The sequence below is a fragment of the Microtus ochrogaster genome, chromosome 17 (assembly GCF_000317375.1).
Source record: "Microtus ochrogaster isolate Prairie Vole_2 chromosome 17, MicOch1.0, whole genome shotgun sequence".
Taxonomy (NCBI): Eukaryota; Metazoa; Chordata; class Mammalia; order Rodentia; family Cricetidae; genus Microtus; species Microtus ochrogaster.
In genome coordinates, this window is record NC_022019.1 from 13,553,364 (window position 1) to 13,572,649 (window position 19,286).

The 19,286-nt window shown below is 46.3% G+C and overlaps 1 protein-coding gene across 1 annotated transcript in view; it reads right to left on the reverse strand.

Moving 5' to 3' along the window:
• Kif13b (kinesin family member 13B) overlaps positions 1 to 19,286 on the reverse strand; it is a 150,105-nt gene that overhangs the window by 19,726 nt on the left and 111,093 nt on the right. The window contains exons 28-34 of the mRNA XM_013349264.2: positions 18,588 to 18,643; positions 16,237 to 16,358; positions 14,016 to 14,192; positions 11,203 to 11,295; positions 8,159 to 8,311; positions 7,834 to 7,911; positions 6,403 to 6,456 (exon numbers count right to left, since the gene is read on the reverse strand). Of these exons, the coding sequence (XP_013204718.1) occupies positions 6,403 to 6,456; positions 7,834 to 7,911; positions 8,159 to 8,311; positions 11,203 to 11,295; positions 14,016 to 14,192; positions 16,237 to 16,358; positions 18,588 to 18,643 (733 nt within the window). The remainder of the gene's footprint in view (positions 1 to 6,402; positions 6,457 to 7,833; positions 7,912 to 8,158; positions 8,312 to 11,202; positions 11,296 to 14,015; positions 14,193 to 16,236; positions 16,359 to 18,587; positions 18,644 to 19,286) is intronic.

Here is a 19,286-nt window from a genome sequence, read left to right on the forward strand (position 1 = left end):
GGACTGGGGCTGATTCCCCTCGTGGTGAGTCTTCACTGCAGACCTTCTCTTCATGTTACAACCTGTGGCTTTCAACAAGCCCATCCCAACATTCACTGCATCCTGCCACCTCAACACAGCCACGTGGGTGGGCTGTAACCGCTCCTTTAGAAATAAATACCCCTTAATTCTGCCTCGGCTCCTGCGGCTGGGAGCTGACGTCCACACTCCGATGTCTCTATGGGAGTTCAGGAATGGGTGGGGGCCTCCTCTTCCCAGGGTTCTAGGAAGTTGCCTCTGGGCAGCATGGTGCTGAGCCCCAAAGTGTGAGCAGATCTTAAGTTCCCTTTGGTCCTGTGGTAACAACTCCTGTCTTTCTCACTGAGGTCAAGTAACAGTTTTAATATTACTGTAACTGAGTGTTCTGCCAACAGATGACCCAGGGTTAACTAGGATACCCTGGGTGAGTCCTCGGAGGCTCAAGAGGGACTGAAGGGGGCGGCCCCACAGGTTCCTACATGGATTAGGAATCTATCTGCTTTTAGCAGCAACCAAAGGACTGATCATAAAATCAATAAGCCCTAAGTGATCTGGATCATGTTCACCGCTGAGAACTTGCTCAGCACTTGATGGCATTAAAAAAAAGGGGGGGGGGAGATGTTCTCTCTCTGGGCACTCATTAGGAAACAGAAAACAAAACAGACTCCGAGCACATGATCAGGGCAGTAAGAAATACAGCCCCAGCTGGGCGTCTGCACACCTACAGATCACAAGCTTACTTACAGATCTTAATCTTCGGCTATTTTTTTTTTTTTGCATTCTAACTTAATTACCTTCTTGGGAGGTTGCCCATTTTAGGTGCTCTGGGGTGTCATGGTCAGATGTCTGAACACTAAGGTCAGTAGCTTCAGAAGATCTCAGCAGAAGAGACACTGAGCTCTGTTCATGGTGTCAAGTTCACACAAGGTTGTTCCGAAGACAACTTACTTCATTTCAGAGGAAATTTATTCTAATATCTTAGCTCTCTCATCTGGCAGCAGCCACAGCCACACTGTGTCCCTTAGGAAACTGAGCAGCTGATCTGCAGTCAGCACCTGGGCTGTGTGACAGAGTTGACCAGTAACAACTGGAGGAGGTGTCACTTCTCCGAGGCACTTTCAGGGCTCCCAGCCGGCACATGGTGGTGCAGTGTCACCATTGAGGATGAGCAGCAGCAGTGATTTGTCCTGCCTCACACCCCTATACTCTGAGTGTAAATAAATGACAGGCTCAGACAACAGGCAGTGTAAGCATAGCAGGCCTGTGATAACGGCAGATAGAGACCATGGACCCCAACACAGGTCCCTGTAATCAGGACAGACAAGGAACCTCAAAGTCACCCATTGCCAGCATTACTGCCCAGAGTCAGGATCCCAGCACCCTGGCAGATTGGGCTCTACTTCCTAGGGACAGAAAAGAGGAGGTTGTGTCCCCACTTCTCTGCCAACACTCAGAACTCCATAAACATCCCCGACTAAGTGGTCCTCCTCCCCCTGCACAGCTCAGAGATGAACGGAATGCTCAGAGCGGGGCTACCCGCCCAGGGTCGTGGGTCCTCTATCCCCCAGGGACAGGGCAAGTCCTGACTGCGATAAACTCGACCTGCGTGGCTCTGCTAGTTTCTCTGTGCTGAAATGTCGGGGGAGAGAACAAAAATAAACCAAACAAAATCAGTCACCACTCAAATGTACTTCAGAGGAAATGAACTTGGACTATGAGGAGAAAGGGCTTTGAAAATTTTGCTCTAGAATTTTCTGGGCTCTCTCAAACATCTCAGACCTAAAGATGAAAAGGCACTGGGACCTCCTTACTTCTGCCATGGTCATGCACACCTGGCATCACGTGGAACCTCCCCAGACTGCCTCCTCCACTCCTACACATCTGCTCCCTTGCTGAACTTCAGAATCAGCTATGGAGATACTAGAAAATAACCCTGGCTTCTTTGGATCCCCACACAGACCACATAGAGACTCTTTGTTCTAAGAAGCAGAACTCAAAAAAAAAAAAAAAAAAGGCAAAAATCCTAAAGATTTTGGGATGGGTCCGAGGCTCAGAAGCACAGCCAAGCCAACAGAGTCTCCCTGTCCACCTGTAGTCTTCCAGCATGCCACTGCTCCTCCACCAAGTATAAGTCTTTGCTTTTCTGTAAAAGACTTTGACTTCAATGAGGAAAGCGACAAAGAGTACATAAAGAGATGCCATGTTATTTCCGGTCCCCAGGCTAAGTGGCTGAGGGTGGTGACTCATGCTTGCGTCTCTAGAGCCACAGCTGAGCTGATGGCAGTTCCAGGAAGCTTTGTTAACTGCACATGCTCAAGGTACCAGCTGACTCAAACTTCATCAGAACTCCTGAGGGCTGGGAATACAGCTCAGTGCAGGGCAATTCCCTGGCATACATCAGGTCCCACTTTCCATCTCAGACCTCACAAAGCACCACAAAACAAAGCACCACCTCAGAGGACAACACCCTGCCCTACTACTTAGTAGAAAGGACCTCCTCTACAATGGCTTTAGGATGACAACAGATTTGTTGACAGCTGTCCTTGCACCACAGAAGGTCTCAGTGCAAGGGCCAGCAAGAGCTGAAATTAATTCTGCATCGAGATACCCAGTGGTAGATGATCATAAAGAATCCATTTCAATACGTCTATTAAAAATCTCTTTTAGAACAGAGGCAATGCATCCAGTAACTGTAAGCAGAAACACCATTTCGGTTTGGTCACATTTCATATTTTTAATTGGAAGACATCCCAAGAACGATTTGCTTTAGGCTCTAAAGTGAAAACCAAGCTCTTTAATTAATTACTTTATCAATTCAGTTTTGATGAAGCAATTCTGAGCTTCAGTAAATAAATAATAAATAAAGGTAAAGGTGGATACACACACACTTGCACACATGCACATCCACATGTACACACACGTGCACGCATGTACACTACTCCATTAACTGAATTCTTTAGGGTCAGTCATGTTAGCCCCTTCTTGACACCTCTTAATGCTACTCCTGCTCCCAAGGATGCTTCTCTACTCTGACATAAGAAACCACAAGCACGGGAAGGGACTGGAGCTGGCTAGTGGATGCTCTCTGAAAGGCCTGTGATGTCTGGGATTCCACACCTCACATTCTAACTTATAGTGCTGATCTACAGCATGACCTCCAGTGTTGATCTGTAGCGTGGAACTGAGAGCAGTGAACAGATTAAGAGAAAACCAGAGCTGACCTCATACAAGCCTACAAGATAGACATAACTAACACGAGTATAATGTTTGATGATTTCAAAATGCATTTTTCTAGCATTTTTAGCATCACCGAGTCTGGGTTGGAATCGGTAGGACTCAACTGCTCAACTCCCTGGACATTAAATACTTCCTTGAGGAGAAATCAAGATGGTCTGCTTCTGTAAAGTTCTAGGGCCAAAAGAATGCCTGGATTATTTCTGCCCATGTGTCTGTGTTTGTACATGTGCCTGTGTATGTGTTTGTTTCCTCTGCCCCTGGAAGGATGTCGCAGTGCTCGCCCTAGTACTCATGCCAAGTCACCGTGGGTAAGCATTGCTGTTGGTAAAGGTTTGACAGGCCCTTTGACCTTCTGTCTACCACTTTGAACACTGTCCAGCTCAAGGAATGCTCCTACAAATGTTCATAAACCATTTTCTATAGATGTAATGACACATGTAATGATGTCCTTAATGGGCCAAAGGGTGAACCTTGTCCCTTCCTTCTCAGTAGTGAAAAGACATGACTTAAAACATATTTGGGAGCTAATGATCTTTACATAATACTGTGGGGCCCACCACAGGAAAATGGGGAGCTATCCTGTGACCCACAAGTGATGTTGGCTGGAATGTTCTTGTCTGCTGCCATCTGCCTGTCCTATCTACAGGCATCTGTGACAGAGCAGTTCTCCTCCTGACCCAAGGGCAAAAGCAAAGCCTAAGGTGGTACTCAAGGGTGATCACAGCCAGGCTCACAGGAGCATACAAAGGTGTCTCCACCATGGAACTGACAGCCATGGAAACCACGTTTCCTGATGCCCAGCACAAAGATAAAGGTCAAGATCTGAGGATTGTAAACTGTTCCAAGCCCCAGGCAGAGGCCACACCTCTTGGGGGTTTATAGGAAAGACTGGGGAGACCAAAACAAGAGGACAGACCCATCACATGAGTCAAATCTGAGCAGATGGAAACAAGACTGCCATTGTCTCCAAGTTATTCAGGAACCCCAAGAAATCCAGAACACAAAAGGGCAGCTCCTAGGACAGCAACAAGAAGCACTGTGCCCTTAAGCAGAGCAATACAGCACAGATAGACTGCCAGAGGCTCAGCAGAAACAGCCTGGGAAGGTGCCTGTGGTCATCCAGGATTGTCCCAAGCAATCCTAAATGCTATCTCAAAGGAGTATGAAGGGTCCGACATGATCAATCGATCTGTCTGTCTGTCTGCGCGCACACACACAACACAACTTCACCTGCTCCTCCCACAGCCTGCTTCTCAGTAATCTACTCTGAATGGCACCTAGTCCTCTCCTTCCCTAGCCATTTCTTCCTACCTGCAGGGTCCTAGAATCCATCTCCTTGGTATCACTATCTCCTCCTATTCTTCCCCACAGGCAGCTCTGTCTCCCTCTATAGTCTTTCCAATCCAGATAAGCTGGCGGCTTTTGCACTGACAACTGCATGCAGCGCTCTACACACCAGTCAACAATGGGATGGCTGGGGCTCAGACAGACCCTCAGACCGTCCAGTCCAAGTCTGACACTGCCCCCCCTGCACCACTGCTCCTCAGCATATGGTCACTTGCGATTTCCAAACAAGGCCCCTCCTCCCTGGCTTCCCTCCACTCCTCTGTGGTCATGCAGCAACTTCTGCCCAAAATGTGGACTCTGGCTCTGCACCTGCCTGTGTGCACCGCAGGGTCATCCTTGGGGCTCCACACAGGGTCACCACCTCTCTGCAACCCTTGCAGGATGTCTGGAGAGCAGGTGTCCCTTCTGTGTAGTACACTTTATCTCCTCTGCCTGATAAGTCCCTTCATCCTCTCTCCTGGTAGACAAGCATGGCCCTGCTCTCTGATGCAGATGCTACTGCTGGCTGTCACTGTCTCCATTTTAAGATAAGGAAAGCATGAGGACATAGAAAAGCAAATCTCATCCACTTCTTATGAGGAACTTGGGTTTTGTTGTTGCTGTTTTTGTCTTTTTTTATTTTAATTGTATTTGCATTAGTGTTTTGCCATGAGGTTCAGGTCTCCTGGAACAGGAGTTACAGAGAGCTGTGAGCTGCCATGTGGGTGCTGGGACTTGAGCCCAGGTCCTCTTGAAGGGCAGTCAATGTTCTTAACCATTGAGCCATCTCTCCTGCCCTTACAAGGAACTTGTAACTGAGGCTTTGGGTTAGATGCACCTCCCCCAAAACACACAAAGTCACGATTTTTCCCCCTACTATATATATTTCCCTTAATAGTTCCTATATTCACACTTAAAAATCCTCACACAATCAAGCCCCCAAAAGCTCTGCTTCCTTCCACTGAGGCAGGAACTAAATCACAGTTTGGCCCAAGCCATGAAAACCATGCACCAGCTGAGCAGCTCCTCCAGTGTCTGAGTTCAAGTGTGAGCGTGGCTATGGTTTCAGCATGGTAACAGTATCTGGATCTTACAACGAGCCTTAGTCATTAACTTCATCTTCATTGTTTTTATACTTTCATAAAGAAAATGTCCCAGAATAACAAGAACAGAAACAGTCTCGTGGACACCATTTAGCCTCAAGGACTACTGTCAATCAGTCAGTCTTTAGGCTCCCACACCCCTCCCCCACCCCAGTCCTCTGAAGTAACTCACACCACCACCATGACAATGCAAGCTCCAGACCTACTCTAGGGTCATCCTGTCAACACAGCACCAACACTCAGCCAGGTACCTCAGAGTGACAAGAACAAACTGTGGGGGGATCCCCCAGATCAGGCAGCTGCAAGGGGCACTGACATTTTTAGGCAAACTATAGGGAGTTTCTGTTTGCGTAAAACTCTGTTACTGGGGTTTGCACATTTTCTTTTCTTCTAACAAACAACAATAATTATAAATATATGTTTCTTATTCTTTGTAAGATCGTTATATCATAGTTTCACTATCATAAATCCAATCTGAAGTTTTGTCTTCAGAAATAAAATGAATATTACAAGTAGAAAGAAAAAAAATTAGCAAAATAAGCTTTTTAATTCTCATAATAAGAGGGTGTTAGTGGATCTCAATGGCAGGATCAGAAAAACAAATGTGGAACTCTTCCCAATACATATAGCATAGCTCAGATGTGAAGTAAGAGTTGGGACATATGCAAATACAGAGGTTTGAGAAGATGAAAGAGGCAAGGAGCTAAGTGTACCTTACCTTGTTGCTGCCCAGACTGTGGGAGGGGCTAAGCTCCTGCCGGCTTCCAGACAACTGGGGAGAGATAAAGAGGATTAGTGTAAAAGCAGAGAACTTCTGGAAAGTCCTCTTTGAAAACCAAATCAAGCAGGGCCTGATCTCACAAACTCTGCCTATAATCCAAGTGTTTGGAAGGCAGAGGCAGGAGGATTACAGTGAATCGGAGGTCAGCTTTGTTCCAACTCAGTCAGAGAGACATAGTAAGACATAATTTCAACCAACCAATCAACCTACCAACCAACCAAAGCAAGATGGTAAAAACCACTGAGTGGTTACTAGTACCTTCCCATGGTGGTTTACCTGGGCTCTAGTATCTGCTACACACCACTGAGGTGACACTTCCCTGGGCCTGAAGAGAAGACATTTCACGTCTTCCGTTTAATGCCACTGGATCCTACCATGGACAGTTTATTTCTTTATCTGAGAAATAAACTATTCAGAGTATAGTATCCCAAATACCACATCTCTGCAGATGCCAGTATGTGTCAGTAACTCACTGCAGTGACTTGGAACTACAGTGGCATTTCTACATGCCTGAGAGTGGGCCTACAGTGGTCAGACATGTCTCCTGCACCTCTACACCTGCAGGTTCTCCAGCGGGAAACTTGTCCTTCCTGTCACTCACAAACACAGCCGAGGACAAAAGTGGCCTATTCTTCATGGAAATGAGGAACAGATAAAGAGCATATTTATTTATCAACAATTATCTCCATATTCAATATACATATAAATTAAACCCTTTTTAAGATTTATTTATTATTGTATATATACAAGTGATCTATCTGCATGTCTGCCTGCAGACCAGAAGAGGACATCAGCACTACAGATGGTTGTGAGCCACATGTGGATGCTGGGAATTGAACTCAGGACCTTTGGAAGAATAGCCAATGGTCTTAAGCTCTGAGACATCTCTCCAGTCCCTTACCCTTTTTTTTAAATCAACAAATCTCAGCCATAGTTATGAAACTCAAATAACCCGTTTTATGCATTCATACTCCCCTACACGGCCTTCAAGCAATTGGTCTACTAACATATTGCAAGCATTCTAATTTAAAAATAATGAATTAAAGCACAGAAAATGACTTCCAGGCCCTGGGCAGGCAGCTATCTTATATTTAGCTTCACACACATTTGTGGCCTCCCAATGTGTGCTGGACAGGTGGCGGAGGACAAATGAGCAATGTGTGCCAATGACACTCAAGCAAGCGTCCTGGCTCCAGCAGCAGGCACAGTGGCAGAGGGGGCACAGATGTGACAAGGGAAGGGACAAGGCACTTAAAACCAGCACAGGGAAGTTAGAGGCAGCTGAGATCCCTTGCAAGGAGGCATACAGGCATCCAAACAAGAGGCCAGAAAGGCAGCAGCTCCCCAAGGGCAGCAGAAGGGACTCACCCTGTTCATGCTGGGTGAACTAATACTCCTCCGGTTCAGCTTCCCTTTCCCTGTCAGCTGCTCCTTCACGGCCACTTCCTGGGGAATGGAGAACACGCCAAGAAGAGGAACATGTGAAAGATGCATGCCAACACACATGCTCAAGATTTTCCCCACATTCCTTAAATACCAGCCATGACTTGACAAGACAGAACGACCCCACTGCAATCACTGGATTATAGGTGAGTAAACTCTTCAAACTTCAGGTGCAACAACCCCATACTCCAGAGGGTCAAGTATATAAGCCAGGCAGTACTCCACCATAGCACTGCTGTCCATCACTAACCTGACGAAGGCGATCTAAAGTCAGGAGGTTTTCCACAGCCAGCACACTCCTTAAGTACTTCTCAATATAGGCCTCGGAGTCGGCAGAAGCTGGGTTTTCCACATTAGCTGCCATCCTTGCCAGTGCCTCTCGCTCCTCTACTCCCTGGGCATCCTGAAGAACACAACGATGCATGATGAAAATGGGCGGAAAAGGTAAGTACTACAGATATTCCGCGCTCGCTCGCTCGCGCTCTCTCTCTCTCTCTCTCTCTCTCTCTCTCTCTCTCTCTCTCTCTCTCTTTCTCTCTCTCTCTCCACCCCCCCCAGAAGAGCAGAAAGAGGCATGTTAAAACTAAATGAAGACATCATTACAGATGCTTCACATATACATGCTACACATGTACATGCTTCCACACACAGATACATGCAGTCACACATATACATGTATATATTCATAGAACTCCAAACTGAAAAAATTCATGGAATCCAAAGTCCCATTTCAACATCTGCTTTTAGAGCTCAAAATGCACTTTCCCCCCAGAAATCATGAACCATCACCAAGTACCGGGCTAACCAGGAAGGCTGGTTAAACAGTAGCTCTCACAAGCATTCCAAACACAGTTCTTCCCACTTCCCAAACAAACATTCACTACCAGTTACCTACTGGAAAGGATTCTGCAGGTTATTGGAAATACAATCACCAAGACAACAACAGTTCTGCAGTAAGGTAGCATCCCTGAGATTCATGGGAGCCGGGTCAGCCCACTAGACAAAGTAGAGACCTAATAACCCTGGTACCCAAGCGGGGTGCTGATGCAGTGTAGAGAAGGGAGTGGAGGAGGGCAGGGTAGGGCCCTCGTTGCTGCAAAGCAGCCTGATACAGACACTCAGGTTGCTGAGCTTCTAACGCTGCCTCAGGCCTCCCTTGGGAGCAGCAGTGGCCAAAGGCTCTGGAGAACAGATGTGAAATTCCACACTGTTCTACTGACTGAGCTGCCCGTGCTCATAAATGGGAAACTTGTGGGTCAGGAGAGGATGAGGAAACAATGTTGGCTGTCTCTGGAAGCTTAGCCAATTACCAACCATTCAATCATACAAGGGTGCTTAGTTTAAGCTGATTCCCCTACAACCCTTTCCTTTTAATTCCCAGAAAGACCAATGAATGAAGCGTAGAGTAATCTTTGCTAGGTCCAAGATTTATAATCAGTCTACTGCTGCAAACAGCTTCCTTGCTGATTGACTGGCTGATGACTGCTGGGGAATGAATGTAGCCCTCACCCCCCAACTCCCCCCCCCAGGCTGCACAAGGGCACTATCACAGTTACACCTTAGTCCTTGGGGGGTTCTTGTTTACAATAGGGTCTCACTAAGTAGCCTAGACTAGCTTCATATTCATGACCCTCCTACCTCAGCTTCCCAAGTCCTAGGATTATAGACATGTACACACCTGGCAACAGTCTAGTTTTCATATGTCAAAGATGCTTCATTCCGAGTTAAATACTTAAATAGTTCATGTTTAATATGTAAGGCTAACTTTGAAAACTCAAGAAACAATTACTATTGGATGCTTTAAGGGACAAGAATTTTTACAGCCTTAATGTAATAGGGCAAGACAGTACAGAGGCTCCTCCATCTTATATTCTTGCTGAGGTCATTTCAGATTTAACTAGAATTTGGTCTTCTTGATGGAGAATCTCATGAAAACTTACCCAACTCTATCCTAGGGACCCAAGGTCAGAATAGGTAACTTAGCCTGTGTGTGTAGAACCCCTACAGCTAACTATTTATCTTGGTCTCTATTAAACTGCTTGCTTCTGTGAAGCCCCCCATAGCTGTAGAGAGATCATGGTATGATTTTTGCCTTCAAAAACCCTGTGCTCGCGAAACTCAGGGTCACACCTAGGTCGCCAAGTACCTGGATGTGGTCCTACCCAGCTGGAATAAACACTTGAAGTTGGCTATGCACTGTGTCTGAGTCGTCACCTCTGGTGGGCTCCCTATAGCCTTAAAAATTCTAAAAGTCCAGGTGCCGGCAGCTGTTTGCCTATAAAGCAGGTGTTGATCACCGACTATTCGAACAGCAGAATCAATTCGCAAACTCTAAGGCCTAGTGAAGATCAGGAGGCAGTGCTGACAGTGTGTGGGGAGGCCCCAGGACTCCGGTACCTGTGTCCCCCTCTGCTCTGAAGACGTCACTCTCCGATTCAGAGTAAAGCAAGTAAGCTCACTCTGCTGGCCTTCTTCAGGTTGCACATCAGATATAAGTCTCTACACTGGACGGTTTCTGCCCCTGTGATTAACATATTACTACTGTCTACTGTGTTTTAAAATAAGGAAGTTTTCAAAATGGAGTTCTTGACTAGAGAGATGGCTCAGTGGGTAGCCGCACCTGCAGTGCAAGTCTGGTTACCTGACCCTGACCCCTGGAGCCCCAGCAGAAAGCTCAAAGTAGGCTGCATCTGTGAGGCAAGGCCTCCTATGATAGGAGATGGGAGGCAGACCTGGCTGGAAGCTCAGTGGCTAATAATGGAGGAAGACCCCCACCTCCAAACAAGGTAGAGGAAGAGAAGAGTCCCAAAGGTTGTCCTTTGTGACACGCCCATGGCATGTCTCCCTCTCCTGGACACTCTCTCTCTCACTGTCTCTTACACATTTACTCAGTTTAAAAAAAAATTATACAAAATGCTAAAATCTCAACTTTTAAGGTCACAAACACATTATACTAAAAGTTTGAGGTAGAAGACTCATCAAAAAATCTATAGCATTTCCCTAAATAGATGGTTCATTGCTTTACATTTATTTGTTGTTTGTGGTAGGGAGGGGTGCATTTACACTTATGTGAAAGTCAGAGGACCACCTGCAGAGCTGCTTCTTTCCTTCAACCACGTGGCTTCCTGGGATGGAATAAACTTGGGTCAGCAAGCTTGGCAGCAAGAGCCTTTACTGGCTGAGACATCTTGCCAGCCTGTATCACTGGCTGTAGTCGTTCTTGGGTGGGTGGCTTTTCAAGGAGCTAGCTCTTTAAGTGTTTATTTTCAGTTCCAACTTCAGAGAATCCTTTACCTCTGGAATATTGGAGACAATCTCAAAGGTCACTCCACAGCCAGGAATAGAGCTCCGATGAGACATCTTTTTGAGGAGACTTTGAGCAAAGCCCTAGAAGAAAAATAAAACAGAGACCATTACTCCTCCCCCGCTAGCTAGCTCTGTTTACTGTAACAAAGAGCCAGTAGTAGAGCAGGCTTCTAACATGGAGCATGAGAGTCCTCACTGAAGCACAGAATCAGTGGACTGGCACCTGTGGTGTGCGTCGGTCCTGCACCCAACAAGGGAGAAGTCAGACCTGGGGTCTGGAAGCTGCCACATGCATCTGGATAAACTCAGAAGACACGAGCTACAACAAAATGACCTTCTAAGTAAGATGGAAGCAAGGACTGGTGATGCTTACACTCTTCCTCCTCCAGCACGATAGACGTCTCATACCATGAATATTGACAAGTTCAGGCATTAAATTCTTGACCAAAGCAGGATCGTTATGAAGGATGATTTAAGAGTGCCTGGTCATTGTTTATGCTGACTGCGCTCTTTGCACAGTTAGGAATTGAACTGTTGAATTAATGCATAGATGACTCATTTGGAGATGCTGCGAAGATTGAACATTCTGCAGAGGTTGAAGAGAGCAGCCGTGAGGGCGGAATACACTTGAATAAAGATAAGGGGAGGGAAGAGTGAGTAGGCACGAGGCGAAAGGTGAGGCAGGAACATGCAGAAACCCGAGGGAAAGAAGAAGAGCAGTTGGTGCTAAAAACCTGTAATTGTACAATCCTATCTAATAATGATTGAGTTACCACTTGGTGATGGTTAACTAATTTTTAAAGGAGCCTCTCAGTCAGGCAGTGGTGGTGTACACCTTTAATCCCAGCATTTAGGAGGCAGAAGCAGGTGGACCTCTGTGAGCCCAGCCTGGTCTACACAATGAGTTTCAGGGCTGTTACACAGACAAAACCTATCTCAAAAAGACAAAAGAGCCTCTCAGAACACCTGAGGTTGACCTCTGACCCTCCCCCAACAGAGCCTCTTAGAGTGAAGAGGTCATTCACTTCCTTCATCACTTTAAGACGCCAACAATGCCTTGTAGCACTCGGACAGACAGACATGTGGTCCAGGCATGACTGTGGTTCCTCAGGGGTGGTAGAGCGTAGGGTCACCTGACTATGCTTACTATCTGCATGAACCAATGACGCCATGCTGCCCAGCGTTTGTCACTGTTCTAAGAAGCAGTGGAAAGGAACTAAAGGACGGGGGAAGTGGCACTGGTTAAAATATTCCACCAAATCACTCTGACGGGGAAGAAATGAACATGTCTCTCCTGCCACACAATACATGTCACTCCCCTGTGCCTCTCTGTGGGGATGCTGCAGGTCAGGTGACCGGGACAGCAGAAAAAGAAATGGAAACCCACTCTTCAAGAAGCTCCCAGAGTGGCAGGCCTCTCTCCACCCCTTTAGACTCCCAGAAACAAGGGAGTGAGCTGGAGACACGCAAATACTCTACAGCTAACCCCTGACCTGGATTTTATTGATGTTGGACTGGAGCGCTAAGGAGCTGCGATTTTAACAGCATTGTGCCAGTCTTCATTGCAGAGATTGATATCAGTGCGACATTTAGAACTAAAGATTAATTTTTAGGGGTGGAGATTATATCTCAGAGTCTGTCAACCATGACTGTGTTCTTTCAAATGAGAAGATTTATTTCCATCTGAGCCTGTGGGTTCAGAATGGCCCACCAAAAGGAGGTGACAGAGTGAATGAGGAGCCCCAGAACCCACCTTGCAAATCCTCACATTTACAAATCCAATAACACAGGGTTTAAATCTTACCTGGAGTGTTTCTAGAAAACTCTCTCTATGTCAGGGTTCCTCCCTCCCTTTCCATCTCTTCTGTAGGGAAAGCCACCTGACTGCCTGCCTACCCAGCACTCTACGGTGCCAGCTCAAGGCCTCCCTCCCCTCCACAGCTATTCCCCATTACTCTGTGGGCAGGATGCCATCCACTCCACCCCACAGCACCCCACTTAGGAACTTTGGAAGGCAAATGGACTTTGGCTCTTTAAAGACCTATACTAAGCCAGGTGGTGGTGGCAGCTGTGGTAATCCCGGCACTCTGGAGGAAGAGTCAGGAGGATCTCTGAGTTTGAGGTCTGCCTGGTCTACAAAGGGAGTTCCAGGGCTACACAGAGAACCCTTGCTTTGCAAACAAAACAAAAACAGATTAAAAATAATAAAAACAAAAAGACCCAGACTGGGCTGGAGAGATGGCCCAGTGGTTAAGAGCACTGACTGCTCTTCCAGAGGTCCTAAGTTCAATTCCCAGCAACCACATGGTGGCTCACAGCCATCTATAATGAGACCTGGCGCCCCCTTCTGGCTTGCAGGTACACATGGAAGGAATGCTGTACACATAATAAATAAATAAATATTAAAAAAAATTTAAAAAAAAAGACCCAGACTGTTTCCTATTCAATGTTTTAGAACCAAAGCCAAACTGGGAATCAAAGACTTCTGGGAAGAGAGGAGTCAGCGCTCCCAGATGAGCACACAACGGATCCACTAAGGAAACTCCTCAAGCTGCTTGTTCCAGAAGAACCCTTACAATAGAGCCACCGGACTTCCCCAAGGCAGGGCTCCTTTATGAATCTACCCTGAGTCCTGTGAGAAGGCCATGTGGTTCAGAGACTGACTGGATGGTGAATGACGGCAACAGGAACCTGGAAAAGACAGGCTCAGAGCTCCACACACCATGTCTACAGAGTTCCAGGTGTTAGTGACACAGTCAGCCTGTGGTCATTCATCTCACCCACTACAGCTAACGCCTCACCTGGCGCCCATGAACATGGACACAAATCCTCTTGCGTAGGACCAGCTGCATGTCGGCAGGATGGCTGAGCTGGACTGTCACTCGCAGGATGAGGAACACTCGCTCATCAGCAGGAGTACCCTTACTGAGCTGAGGACAGCTGTGCACTGCAGAGTCCCAGGAGGCCTCTGCCTTCGCCTGCAGAGGAAGCAGAGACAGACTTCACTTTCCTGGCCAAGGCCACACACCCTCTTGAAAATGCCACATAGCTTGAGTAATGGTTCTCTTTCAAGAACTGCCCTGGCCGGGCGGTGGTGGCACACGCCTTTAATCCCAGCACTCAGGAGGCAGAGGCAGGCGGATCTCTGTGAGTTCGAGACCAGCCTAGTCTACAAGAGCTAGTTCCAAGACAGGCTCCAAAACCACAGAGAAACCCTGTCTCGAAAAACCAAAATAAATAAATAAATAAATTTAAAAATATATATATCTGCCCTGAAGAGTTCTCAGGGTGTGAGCAAGCAGCTACTGCCATGGAGGCTGCACAGTACTGGGCATGGAGGCCAGGCAGTGGTGGCACACACCTATAATCCCAGCACTCAGGAGGCAGAGGCAGGTGGATCGCTGTGAGTTTAAGGCCCACCTGGTCTACAAGAGCTAGTTCCAGGACAGGCACCAAAGCTACACAGAGAAACCCTATCTCAAAAAAACAAAACAACAACAACAAAAAAGTATTGGGCATGATACCCAGGTACCCAGGCTTATATATTTGAATGCCTGGTTCCCAGTTGGTGGATTGCTTAGGAGGGATTAGGAGATATGGTCTTGCTGGAGGTGTCACTAGAGGTGGGCCTTGAGGTTTCCAAAACCTACACTGGGCCCAGTCTTTGCTCTATTGGTTCCCCCCCCCCAATACCCATCGTGGATCAAGATGTAAGCTCTTAGCTACACTTCCAGTGCCAAGTCTGTCTGTCTGCCTGCCTGCCTGCCTACTGCCACACTCCCCACCATGATGATCAGGGACTAACCCTCTGAAACTGTAAACAAACCCTCAAGTGTTTTCTTTTATTAGCTGCCTTGGGCATGATGTCTCTTCACAGCAACAGGACATTAACTAAAATATTATTAGACTGTTTGCTGCTAAATTACTTGTTTTTTTTAAATGTTTAAACATCAGTAAAGATTGAAATTTTTTAGTACCATGGGCTTCATGTACTTGATCTTCACTCACTGAGACCATTTGCCTATTTAGTCCGCAAACCAATCACTTTCAAGTAAACTGCAGGTAAGTATCACACCCAGGAAATCACCAGGATGTTATCGTATTTGATTTGCCCATATTCCCAGTCCAAGATTACAAACTGCAGTAACTGTCAAGGCCCCATAGTCTACTTTACCATGTCCTGTCACGTCACATCTGACACAAGCAGGTTTAGGACTAAGGAAGAACGTACTGTGATAGAGGGGAACAGGGCTAATGTCCAACAGCAGGTATATGAGTTTCTCAGATGCTCTACTGCTGGTACCATTTGTCAAGCATATTCAAAATCAGGGAATAACCCCCAGGATTATGCCCATCACATAGACTCAACCATGAGATTCATTCAACAATGAATCCGCCTCACTGCCTTCATTTATTCTTTTGCTCTTTTTATTCTGAGACATGGCCTCACTAAGTAGCTCACGATGACTTTGAACTCAGGTTCCTCATGTTTCAGTCTCCCAAATGCCAGCACTACAGATATGTACAACCAGGCTTGGCTTCCTTTTTCTCCTCTTTAAGGAAGTCTTAGGACAGGCATGTTCCATACCTTTAACCCCAGCACTTGGGGGGCAGATGAAGTAGATCTCTGAGTTTGAAGCCAGTCTGTCCTACCTAGCCAGTTCCAGGACAGTCAGTGCTACATAGTGAGGCCCAGTAATGAAAGTTCTTACAAAAGAACTGCAGAGCAGATACCAAAGCCATGTCCTTCCAGTTTGTAGCTCCCTGTACTTCAGTGGAATCAACAACCTCCCCCCTCCTTCTCAGGGTGGAACAGAGCACAGCCACAGCCAGTGGATGTGGTCCACACTGACAGGAGGGAGGGAGAAGGTAGATGGAGTGGGGTGTGAGGGTCAAGCTTGGCTTACTCTAGGTACTAAGAGAGTTTCCACATACACTGTGGAGGCCACTATCTTGCTGACATAAAAAGGCTCCTGCAGTACTGGGAGCTCCATATCTGCTTCTCCAGGTATGCTGACTTACCTCACCATCGTATTGCTTCACAATCTGCAGCTCAAAGAACTCCTCCTCCTCTTCCCCAGTCAGGGTAGCATCCCATCCGGCTTCTGGGTCATCGAGATTATCCTGAGAGCTGAAATCATCCGCTGAAAGCAGGGCTTTCAGTCAACATCAGATGGTTTTCAAGGACACCCTCCTCCCACCCCCTAGCTCAACAACGTGCTTATTATTAAAATTCTTCTGCTTCAAACCTCACTTGCTTTCTGCACTGCAATCCCAAATAACATTGGTAATAACCATTTAATAGTTCACAGACCCAAGAGCCAGAAAGTGCTTCAAAAAATTACCCAAGCTGTTCTCCGTGTGTCATATTTTACACAGAGGCAAAGGAAGCCAAGATGCCCAAGAGGTTTCTAGAGGTCAGTTCATAAATGGTAATGATGGGATCACAGTCCGATTTCCTCACCCGTTAGTGCACTTAAGAGACAAGAAGAAAGCGAGAGCTGTTCCTGACAGGTAAGGCTAACAAAAATGCACAGTGGCTAATGGACCTGGCAAGTGCACAGAGCCCTGTGGTCACTTGGTCCCAAGCCTGGCTTCCCAGTGCCCCATCTACCTAAGCCTGTAAATTACACAGCAAATGTAAGTGTTCTTGTGTGGACCACTAATACAGAGTCCTGAACAAAGTTCTGACAGTCTCTTCAGCCTCTCAGGCTAATGCGGTATAGCTACACAATGGACTTCTACTCAGACATAAAGAAGAATGACATTATGGCATTTGCAAGAAAGTGGGTGGAACTTTCATCATGTTAAGGGAAAGAAGCCAAACATCACACATCATGTATTTTTCCCCAAACAGAATATAAAATAAAAGGGAAACTACAAGGGGGGCAGAGAGTTGTCGAAAGGGAGGAAGAGGGGGGAGACTATAACAAGGGAGAAAAAAAACACAAATACTACATTTTCTCTCATCTGTAAATCTAGATCTATCTATCTATGTATCCACCCATCATCTATCATCTGTCTGCCTGCCTATCCACATGCCATGAAAGCAGGAGTATGACTTGGCAGAATGAAGGGACCCGTGAAAGGTGTATAGGAAGGACAAGGAGAATAACATGAGAAGGTCCATATGAGCAAAGCACAATGTATGTACATATGAAAATGTCATGATAAAATTCATTATTTTATATGCTAACAAAAAATTTTATCTTGAGAAGAAAACAAACACACAGCTAAGAAATCTTTCTAAACCTCAATCCATCCCAATCTCAAGCTTCTTCAGCTGCCTACGAAGCCCAATACAAGAACAGGCCAGAGCCCACTCCTCCTCCAGGCTCAAGAGCTCAAGGTAAACAGTCTCCATGACAGCTCTCACCCCAGAGGACAGACAGACAGGTGCTGTGAACGCCCCATGTCTCTCTAACCGGTGCATGTGTGAGCTCAGGCACAGAATGCTGGCCCCTCAGACATCCTAACACACCTAACACGTCCACATGGTGAGGGGACCGCTGAGGACGCCCAGGCTTTTTTCTATTTAGGGAAGTCCGTGTTAATGCACACTTGTGCAGGTGTTTCATTGAGTTTGACTGCTGACTTCTTATTTTTAGCTTCCTAACCTACCTTTGCATCTCTATTTCCTTCCTATAGACAGAGACAAGTGGGATTGGGGGGGGGGCTGGGAGGAACAGTTATGTAAAAAGAAAATTAAGCAAGCAGGGTTAAGTTCACAGGAACTCACAGAAAAGCTGAGAAAATCATTAAATAATGCTAAGAAAACATAGTATCCCAAGTTGCTGGTTCCTTCTAGATAGGAGTTTTCTTCTGAGCAATCAAGTCAGAACATATTTTCAGTATAGAAAAACATCCAGATCTCTGTGAGTTTGAGACCAGCCTGGTCTACAGAGCTAGTTCCAGGACAGGCTCCAAAGCCACAGAGAAACCCTGTCTCGAAAAACAAAACAAAACAAAACAAAACAAAAAACATCCTAAACTGATGGGGAAACAGCACTCTCACAGAAGCAAGGCTGCAACATGGAGATGTGCCCATCTCTGTCATCACTGCTATGCTGGGCTGCAGCTCAGTGGTGGCACACTTGTCTAGCACATGTGAGGCCCTAAACTCAATCCCCAGCTCATGGACAAAAATGAGGAGGGAGGGAGGGAGGGAGGGAAAAAGAGAGTTCACCAAAGTAAAAGCGATACTGAGATTGACTTCCAACAACTCAGTCTTTGTCCAGCATCATATTAGGGAACAAGGAGCACTGATGCTAACATCAGGGAGACTGCAACCCCACAACATGAGCGGCTAGATCTATAGTGTGACTCTGTCACACTACATCAAGGTAAGCCTCCAGAAGCCTCCTCTAACTTACCATTTAGGTCAAGGAATATGACAGGAATGTGGTTCTCCATTCCAGGCACTGGGGTCCTAAAACAGGAAGGACAGATTATATACAGTATCTGAGACACAAAAGACTCATGTCATTCAGGTGACTTATCTCACTCTAAGTTGGAGTGACAAGGTTCATGATGGACTGCAGGAGCTGCCTCCCATGCTGGGCTGTGGAGCTCACTCTTATAGACCCACTCACTATTCACCATCAGCCTGTCTACAGCTTTCTTTCTTGCCAAAAGACACACTTAAGGGCTCCTTGTGGCTTAACTTGCTATTTTTAATTTCTGTCAAGTGTCAGAGAACATTTGCTGACAGCATGGCTCAAGTACCAAAACCAAAAACTGGTTGAGATGCAGTTTTCTTATGACCTAACATTCTTTTAAGGGAATGAATGATCCAAGTAATTAACATATTAACTATTTTTTAATGCTAAGTGCAGTGGTACTAAATATTGATTTAAGTTCTCAGAAATCCTAATTACCTTGGCCAATAACAATATTATTTAATAAAACAGTTTCAGGCCATAGTCATATCCAACTCATGAAGATAATTTAACAAATAGCTACAAATAGCTCTGTTCTCACACACCAATGATGAACCATCCATTAAATGCAGCACTGCCAAAAAATAAATGAAGGGAGGGAGGGGAGGAGGAAGGGAGGGAGGGGAGGGGAGA